Below are 10536 nucleotides of genomic sequence, written 5' to 3' on the forward strand. Positions count from 1 at the left end.
ATCACCAAGACAACTTTGAGCACAAGAAACACTATACCCTGGACACCAATGCTTAATCTCCCATGTCTCAAGCACCTCTGGTCTACTCAGAGCAGAAGGTACATGTGGTCTAAAACCAATAGTCTCTCTTGATTTCAGAGTTTTAATTCTTTATTTTATCCAATAACTTTTTTTTTGTTTGGATGATCAGGAAGTCACTGTGAAAGCAAACTGAGTGACACATAAGCCTTGCCCTGGGGCCCCTCAGTCTGACAAGAAAGATGGTCATGGTGCTAAACTCTTTATATACCATCCTTCATCTCATGCTTACAGTTACCCTCTGAGCCAACCATCCCTGTCTCACACACAAGGAACCCAGAGCTGGGAGGTATTAACTCATTGTTCCAAGTCATATTTAGACCCAAAAATCCAAAATTGCTTTCTTTAACCACTATACTATGCAGAACTGTGTTATACAGCACAGAAAAAACAAGTTTGTACCATGCACATTCAGGGATCTTTCAATTTAAGTAATGAATCTAAGTCAAACTTGCTTCTACAAAGCAGCCTATGCCAAAAAGATGTAGGCAACTGATAAATCAAGGATGTAAATGGCTTCCCATAACATGGGCAGGGTAGAGTCATGTCATCAGGCTGGCTCTCTCTTCAAACTTTTTTCCTGTTTGGTCCTGCTTGGTTTAAATTTCAGTTGACCATTACCATGTGGTTAAAAGAGAACCAATAAATCCCTACATGTAATTGTAACTTCAGGGGAAAAAAGGAGGGGGGAGAGAGAGAGAGAGAGAGAGAGAGAGAGATAAAGAGGGAGAATGACTTTAAAAATATTTTTTAGCAGAAACAAACTATTATCAAATTACTATGTTTAACGACTCCTTGTCATCAGGGTTTTAGCATGAACTAATTGGACAGGATTATATTATGTGACGTGGGAAGACAGTCTATTTGTATAAAGTATGTTTCCTGTATCAGAAAAGGTTAAGTTAAAAAAAAGAAGCAAGCAATACATTTCCAAACAAAGTAAATTAAAATAGAGAAATAGTTACATAGGTATTGCAAGGAGAAAAGCAAGTGGTTAACAATGAGAAAATACAAATACATTTAATCTGGAGAAAATAGCTATTATTTCCAGGACTGGTGCAAATAGAAAAGAAAGCATGACCAAATTCTAGAATCAGAATAGATTGGTGTTTGGACTACTGAAGGCTGGAAGTGTTCCAGAGCTGGAACAGTTACAGTTACCCTCTGAGCCAATCATGGACTTCTGAAGTAGAGACACCACCCAGAGGTTGCTGAGATGACCATGGATACTGGCATAAAAAGACACAGAGAGATAGAATAGAAATTAATCCAGAAATTAATCCATATTCATATCATCAACTGAGTTTTGACAAAGTCACCAAGAACATACAGTGGAGAAAAGACAGTCTCTTCAACAAATGGGGCTGGCAAAATTGGATATACTTATGCCAAAGAATGAAGATAGATTCTTTCCTCACATCATGCACAAAAATCAACTCAAAGACCTAACTACAAAACCTGAAAATATAAAATTACTACAAGAAAATATAGGAAGAACCCTTCAATAATTTTGTGTAGGCATTGATATTTTTAGATAGGACCCAAAAGATACAAAGTAACAAAAGTAAAAAAATAGACAAATGAGAGATATTATCAAACTAAGAAGCTTCTACACAGCAAAGGAAATAACCAACAGAATTAAGAAACAATCTACAGAATGGAAGAAATGTTGCAAGATGGAGATCTCAAAATTCTTTAGCCCAGGGCAAATAAAAGCCATAAGATATCCTCACCTAGGTCAGACTGGCATAGCACAATAGGTCTGAGGACTCCCTGATCCATAAAGATAATAAGTAACCTCAGGACAGGTGTTTCCTTCTTATCTCAATTCTTACCCAGAACACATAACATATATTACCAGTTACCAATAAATGCCCTGAGTTATTATTATTGGTGACTGATGCAATTGCAACAACAAATTTGCTGTAAGCTGCTGCTTCTTAATTTTGTTGTTGTTGTTGTTGTTTTAACCTGTAAAAAAATCTGGTGACACAGACAAATGCCCAAAGTGACTGTCCTTGCTTCCCAAGATCTCTCTCTGGAGTGGATTGAACCCACTGTGTTCTCTGGCTCCAGTGGCTCAACCAAGGCCCCCGGGGTAGAAGACTTCTCTTGGAACACCAAGTTTCCCAGATCCTTATTTAAAATATTAAATTATCAATTATTGAACATAAGTTTAAACTTTATATTCTTTAACATTTTTTATATTATTTTTAAATGTGAAGTATATTGGGTGCATTTCCACATTCAAGATTTATGTAATCAAAAAGCACATCTTTCTAGAAATTATAAATTTGTGTTCATCTACAAGGCATTGATTCACAATTTCTAAGGATTATATGTGTTAAATAAAACTAAAACTAAGAAGGAAAATAATTTATTTTTAAGCAAATTGATATGTATTTGATCAAATTGTATATATGAAGATTTACTGCTTAGAATAGCTAAAGCAATTCTAAGCAAGAAGAGTGAAACAGGTGGTATTGCTATTCAGATCTTAAAATATACTATAGAGCAATAGTACCAAAAACAGCTTGGTACAGGCAGCAAAACAGGCTGGTAGACCAATGATACAGACCAGAAACCAATTCACAAAATTACAACTACCTTATATTAGACAAAGGTGCTAAAAGCATGCAATGGAGAAAGGATAGCATCTTCAACAAATGGTGCTGGGAGAACTGGAAATCCATATGCAACAAAATGAAATTGCACAAAAGTTAACTCAAAATGGATCAAAGACCTAGGAATCAAACCAGAGACTCTGCAACTAACAGAAGAAAAAGTAGGTCCTAATCTTCATCATGTGGGGTTAGGCCCCAAGTTCCTTAATAAGATGCCTATAGTACAAGAATTAAAACCAAGAATCAACAAATGGGACGAATTCAAACTAAAAAGTTTTTTTCTCAATAAGAAATAATATGTGAAGTGAATAGGAAGCCTACATCCTGGGAACAAATTTTTATCCCTCACACATCAGATACAGCTCTAATCTCTAGGATATACAAAGAACTCAAAAAGTTAAACAACAAATAACCCAATCAACAAATGGGCCAAGGACCAGAACAGACACTTCTCAGAAGAAGATATATAATTAATCAACAAATACACAAAAAAATGCTCACCATCTCTAGCAATCAGAGAAATGCAAATTAAAACTACTCTAAGACACCGTCTCACTCCAGTAAGAATGGCAGCCATTATGAAGTCAAACAACAAGCGCTGGTGAGGATGTGGGGGAAAAAGGTACACTCATACATTGCTGGTGGGACTGCAAATTGGTGCAGCCAATTTGGAAAGCAGTATGGAGATTCCTTGGAAAACTGGGAATGGAACCACCATTTGACCCAGCTATTCCTCTTCTAGAACTATACTCAAAAGACCTAAAAATGGCATACTACAGGAACACAGCCACATCAATGTTTATAGCAGCACAATTCACAATAGCTAAACTGTGGAGCCAACATAGATGTCCTTCAATGAATGAATGGAAAAAAAATGTGGCATTTATACACAATGGAATATTACTCAGCACTAAAAAATAACAAGATCATGGCATTTGCAGGGAAATGGATGGCATTAGAGCATATTATGCTAAGTGAAGCTAGCCAATCCCAAAAAAACAAATGCCAAATGGCTTCTCTGATATAAGGGAGGTGACTCAAAATGGGGTAGGGAGGAAGAACATGAGAAGAAAATTACCTCTAGATAGGGAAGTGAGGTGGGAGGGAATGAGAGGGAGAAGGGGAATTGCATGGAAGAGGGAAGGAGACCCCCCTTCGTTATACAGAATTCAGGTATGACAATGTGAGGGAAAAAAAAAAGAAGAAGTGGGTCACATTAGATTGGGTAGAGAGAAGTGATGGGAGGGGAGGGGAGGGGAAGGGGGGGAATGGAAGGACAGCAGAATAAAATAGACATTATTATTGCTGTGGGTATATATGTGACTGAATGACCAATGTAATTCTGCAACCTGTACACTCAGAAAAATGAGAAATTATATCCCATCTGATTCAAATGTATGATATGTCAAGATCATTGTACTGTCATGTGTAACTAATTAAAACAAATAAAAAATACAGACAGAAAATTAAAATAAAATTTTAAAAAGCAAATTTTGTTTGAGAAAGAATTTGTTGTGGTCGAAATGCTTAGAAAAAGAAGGGTAGGATAAAAATGAAGTTTAAGCAAATTGAAGTCAGAGCAAGTTGTAGGTTTTTTGTTTATTTGTTTGTTTGTATCAATAGACCTTTATTTTATTTGTTTTTATGTGGTGTTGAGGATGGAACCCAGTGCCTCACATGTGCTAGGCAAGTGCTCTACCACTGAGCCACAACCGCAGCTCCAAGTTGTAGGTTTTTGGAAGATGAATCTCATGAAAGCAATTTTATGTGTCATCAATTTGGCCAAAAATCATAGGAAATTATATATAAATTAAGTTTTATATCAAAAGTATACTAATTTAAATCTAAAATATAGCCCTCTGTATTAAAAACAATGAGGGTTTTCAAGTGTATTTATTTATTCATAATAGCAAATATTGAATTCTTTTTCATTTTTTAGGTAATTTACCTGGGACAGAAAGATTCTGTGTTTTAGCAAGATGATTTTTTGTATCATCTTTTATTAAGTTCTAATTCCTTAAGAAAAGTGAATCTTTTCAATCTTGAAAGAACTGTTTTTGTTAAAACTGCATAATCTAATTTTCTCTTACAATTTTTTTCACTTTGACTAAACAGATAACCAAGATCATTCTAGAACAAGTATCCTAATATTCTTGATATTTTTAATATGCTTCCAAAAATTAAATTCTAAAATTAAGTTCTTTGACCTAGAACTAGATTTGGGGTGTCCAAAGGCCCATGGAACTATGAGAGAATTATTAGACTTATGCCTATATAATGTATTGTAAATATGTGTTCCAAAAATGTATGAGTTTCCTAAAAATCATATACATCTTGATGTCGAGAGCCAGCTATGGTCCGTGTGTGAGTTATGAGCATTTGAGCCCATGACTGGACTGGACTGATGTTGCTGCTCTGACTGGGCTATGTGACATATGTGTTCTTTTCCCTCGCTCTGCCTTTGATTGCACATGGTACCTCAGATGGGTGTGGCCTTCCAAGATGTCAGTCAATCTGCTGACTGCAAGACATCCCCAAGCAATCCCCTGAAACCCGATCCCGATCCCTTGCCTTATTTGGCTTGAACTTTCTCAAATGTCTTTACCTCAATAAATAGGGTGGTTTCAGGTGTGCTCTTTTTTTTTAGTTTTATTTATTTATTTGTTTTTTTAGTGTGCCTCTCTTGCCTCACTTGTGGGGGCTGGGGTAGCAAAGTCGTCACTGAACACCAAGAAAAAGGTACTTTCTATGTCTGTGTGATTATTTAGTGCCAGCTCAATTCACCTGGAATGACCGTGACTGATTTTGTCTCGTGTTGTGGCATTTTGATATGTTATCAATCATAATTCTAATGGTAAAACTATTAGATTCTACAGGAATAACTAAATTTCAATGTCACTTTTATATAGTCATCAGATATCAACCATGGGTATTTTAAATTTTGCCCATAGTTAAGTTGCTTTACCTAAATTAACACGAATTTGCAGAATTGCCTATCTAGAAACCGTGTCTTCAAGAAGTTTCATGGAATAATTCTGCAAATTAATGTTTCTGATAACTTTAAAATCACGCCATTGGACTGTATAAGGATATTCAGAACTCTAATGATAATAACCCAGGTTATGGAATTTCTCACCTAAATCAGGCAGAACAAGAATTGCTCAAAAAGAGACAAGAGACTCATGAACTTAAAGAATTGAAGCCAGGGTGGAGTGGGGTACCGGCAGTCCTGTGATCTTTTGTTTAATTTTGTATTCATAACTCAAATTTCCAAACATGAAATTGGACTATGCTCTCCACTATTACTGAAAAAATTTTTTAAAAAGACTACTTTACCTCACTCTTTAAATTCCTGAGAAGGATATTTATTCAAATCAAGACTAATCTTCAGCAAGTCCTCAGAGTAACACCAGTGTCTCCCTAAAACTCAGTACACGCCTCTCACCATACCACGTGATACTATAACTGTATTCCAGGTTAAGGGTACTCTTGTGATCAGTATTTCAAACTGTTATTTTCAAATATGTTCTTCTGGAAATATAGTTCAGTGTGAAGTACCCCTGTGTTCAATCCCCAATGCAGAAATGAAGTAGAAAATGAAATGAAATGAAATAACAAAATTATACCCACTGCTCTTTTCACCATATCCTTGCATGTATTTGATAGCTACATACTTCAATGCCGCATTAAATTTATAGTGAAGTTACAGTTATAAAAACTGTATAACTAAACTCATGTATATATACATATATTTGGGTATGTACATATATAGACATAAAAGAATATATATATATATATATATATATATATATATATATGCACACACACACACACTTAAAAGAATCTTAAATGACAATGAACTACCTCCCTGCACAATGCTCCTGACACACTTGCAGTGACAGCAACATTGATACATATGATCACATTTGCCAGACACAAGCAATGGCAGCTAGATCTAGCAAATCAGTAACAATGAGATGTCATTGAGTATAAGGTACAATATTGATTTTGGGTAAGTTATGTGAAAAGACAGGTGCTTCTTAGAATCACTTCAGTATAATTTTTAGAACACTAAGCACTTTATAATGATGTAACATTTTATTTAATCTCACCACAGCACTTTTAATATTAGCCATGCAGAAAGTAAAACTGAGAGAACAGAGAGCACAACACTTACGGAATCTGCAACCAAAAGCAGATCCTGTAGTACCCATTCCAGTGTTCTTTCCATGTTGGGCCATTTGTACTGAGGGTGAAAGCACAAAATCAGGGGAGCTTCACCTTCTATTCTTGTTTCAGTTGAGATTCTGTAGCTTTGGATGCATCTTCTGGTATGTGTAGAAAATTAGCAAAAGAAACCATTATCTCTCCTGCAGGACATGACAGTTTGGTGTTAGACTATATTATTTCATGGATTTCACTACAAATCACTGACAGAACTGTTAACTTATTTTCAGGGTGGTTATAAAATGAACAAAAACAGGCCTTCCAAATAGAGGAGGAAGACAAAAGCTAAATCTTTTGTGTGGTTAATATCACGTGGATTTTTATTATGCTTTCAAAACACCCACTCTTCCCTTATGAGAGTCTAATACTTCAACCTCCTCTCCTAATTCTTTTCCCACATAATACATATATATCCTATTGTTTTCCCCTCTCCCATTACACCCCTGACACACCAACCTCTTTCCTATTGCTCATACTTAGATGTCAGCACCTCTTAGATTTTGTATCATCTCTTTCCTCTTTTTGGAATGTCCATGTGGCTGTCTTCCTTTTGTCCCTGAGATCTCAGCTCCCATGCTTCTTCCTTAGTAGAGCCCGTCCTGACTCCACCCATTAAAGTAAATACACAGTTATTCTCTTTATTATCAGCTTAACTGAAAACTTTCTATAGATTTTTTTTCTGATATATTCATGCATGTGCGCGCGCACACACACATGCATTTTCTATTTTTTCACCACAATATTTTTCTCATTAACAACAAATCCTTAATATTTTGATGTCTAAAATAGAATAGAAGCTCAGTTTACATTTGCCAGTTATTAAATAAGCTAGAGTTATATCATGTAAAACTCAGAAGACAAAAGAGAGTGAAATGTTAGCAGGAAAGATCTCACTACTAATGAATTAAGACTGTAAATATTATTTGAGGAAAAGACAAAAATATCTTAATGGTAAGATCTAGAAGTGTCCTAGTCAAAATCTCACAATCTTACCATTTGAGAGAATAACTGTGTACTTACTTCAGAAGGGAAGAGAATAACTATATACCTATTTTAATAGATGATCAATATGGACTCTACTAAGGAGGTGACATGTCAACCGAGATCTCAGTGATAGGTGCCACAGGAACATTCCAGGCAGAGGGAACAGATGGCACAATAACTGAGAGACAGTGACATCTGAGAAGGAGGAACAGAAATGAAGTTGGTGTGTTGGTGTGCAGAAGGAGAGAGGTGTTAGGAGATGTATGCATTATGTGGGAAAAGAATTAGGAAAGGAGGTTGACGTGTTAGGATCTCGTAAGGGAAAAGAGTGGGTGAACAATAAAATTCCTTGTGATATTAACCACACAAAAGATTTAGCTTTCTTCTTCCTCCTCTGTTTTGAAGGCCTATGTTCATTTTACCCCACCCTGGAAATAGGTTAATAATTCCCTGAGTGATTTATAGTGAAATCCACGAAGCAACTGATTATTGATAAACATTTGCAGTAAACTTCTTCCCAGCGAAGAAATAGCATGTCCTCCTACACACAATCCTCTCATGGACTCCATGAGGTCAAACCCATGGAAGTCCCTTTATCCTGGCTTCTCTAAATGGTGATTTAGGAACTAAGATCACAAGAACATCTTTGACCTCCCTTTACCTAACTCCCCTCAGAATGAAGCAAAAAGAAAAAAATGTAGTGAGAAGAGCACCCACAAGGCTTTCCTCAATTGTGGAAACAAAGGAATCTCCGAAATAAAAGCCACTTAACCACCCAAAAGAGGGTTATCAAGTGAAAGACTAAATGACTGCCTCCAAGTCCATAAAAGTCAAATATTTCCATGACACAGTTTCTCAAGAATTCCAGATGTGTCCTAGTCAGATCTCATCATCTTACCATTTCTTGATTTAGTATCATGAAACCTTATTCTACTTAACACTTTATAGTTTCTGAGAATAACCCAGAGAATGTAAGACAGACTTACTCTCCCTTCTCTCAGAAAGAATGAAGAAACTGACCATCCTTTTCCTTATGTTGCCTTAGCCAATGAACTGATTTGTATAGTTAACAATTAACTATATTATCACATTATTTACATTTTATTTCCATTTCCTATTATTCACTCCATGATTCATATCTCATTTGCCCTAATGAAGATCAGGCATCTATACTAAACACACTTTCTGTTTAGGAAAGCATCCTTTTCTTCAAAGTCTTTCTCAGAGCAACATGGACATCTTTGTTCCTCAAACTGTAGATGAAAGGGTTCATCATTGGTCCCACAATGGTATAAAAAACTGTGGAGACTTTATCTTGATCCAGAGACCCAGTAGGAGATGGTGTAAGGTACATGAATGCTGATGCTCCAAAGAAAAGAGAAACAGCAATAATATGAGAGCTGCAGGTGCTGAATGCTTTGGACCTGCCCTCTGTGGAACAGATGCTGGAAATGTTGGACAGAATCAAGGTGTAAGAAATGAAGATGATAAGGCTAGGCCCTATAACATTGACACCCACCACAATGAAAACCACCAGCTCATTGACAGAGGTGCTTGTGCAGGAGAGCTTCAGGAGAGGAGGTATGTCACACATGTAGTGATTGATGATGTTGCTGTCACAGAAACTGAGTCTCATCATGCATACAGTGTGGGCCATGGCACCCACAAGCCCCATGGCATACACACCCACCATTAGCAAAAGACAGACCTGATGGGACATGGTGACTCTGTAAAGCAGGGGCTTACAAATGGCCACATATCGATCATAGGCCATTGATGTCAAAATACAGCACTCATCAATTACAAAAAAAGCAAAGAAAAAGAGCTGAGCCATGCACTCTGCATAAGAGATGATGTTCTGATTTATAAAACTCATCAGCATTCGGGGGGTAATGACGGAGGAGTAGCAGAGATCAATGAAGGAAAGGTTGAAGAGGAAGTAGTACATGGGAGTGTGCAGGTGAGGATTCAGAACAATCAGAACAATCAAGCCCAGGTTCCCCACCACAGAGACCAAGTAGGTTCCTAAGAAGAGGAGGAAGAGAGGCAGCTGGAGCTCTGGCTGCTGTGTTAAGCCCAGCAGGATAAACTGGGTCACTGAGGAGCCATTGCCTGAGGCCATTCCTTCCTGGACTGAGTCTGTGAGAAAAAGAGAAATAGTAACATTAAAAGGAGAAGCCAGCTCTCTCCACCCAGCCCCAACACAGTGAGATGGAGATCCAGAATAGAAGATGAATTAAATCCTTCCTTCATCCTTTTCTGTCTTTTCTTCAGTTTATAAGTTTTAGAGAATCTGTAAAGTTTTGTTTTTGTTTTTTTTTGTTTTTTTTCTTTAATTTTTATTGTTGGTTGTTCAAAACATTACATAGTTCTTGACATATCATATTTCACACTTTGAAATAGGCAATTTCTGAGGGGAAAAAGGTCAGGAAGGCAATGACTACTTCATCTCAGCTAAACTTCTTTCTTTACAATCCACCTCCCACCTATACCTCAAAGTCAATGGTGGGCTCAACAGAGAGAAGATGAGGCTTTTCAAATACTCACCAGCTTCCAGAGATGAGGTCTAGAAGAATAGCATGATGGGTACAATTCAGCTCTCAACCCTCTGCGTCAGGTCGTC

At 36.8% G+C, this 10536-nt stretch overlaps 1 protein-coding gene across 1 annotated transcript; it reads right to left on the reverse strand.

The window, feature by feature from the left end:
* Nucleotides 1–9102: 9102 nt before the first annotated feature.
* On the reverse strand, nucleotides 9103–10041 carry LOC144254512 (olfactory receptor 8B3-like). Its single transcript, XM_077797768.1, has one exon. It carries the CDS (start codon nucleotides 10033–10035, stop codon nucleotides 9103–9105), a length of 933 nt encoding a protein of 310 aa, XP_077653894.1. The 5' UTR covers nucleotides 10036–10041.
* Nucleotides 10042–10536: the final 495 nt, after the last annotated feature.

This window comes from Urocitellus parryii, chromosome 4 (assembly GCF_045843805.1).
Source record: "Urocitellus parryii isolate mUroPar1 chromosome 4, mUroPar1.hap1, whole genome shotgun sequence".
NCBI lineage: Eukaryota > Metazoa > Chordata > Mammalia > Rodentia > Sciuridae > Urocitellus > Urocitellus parryii.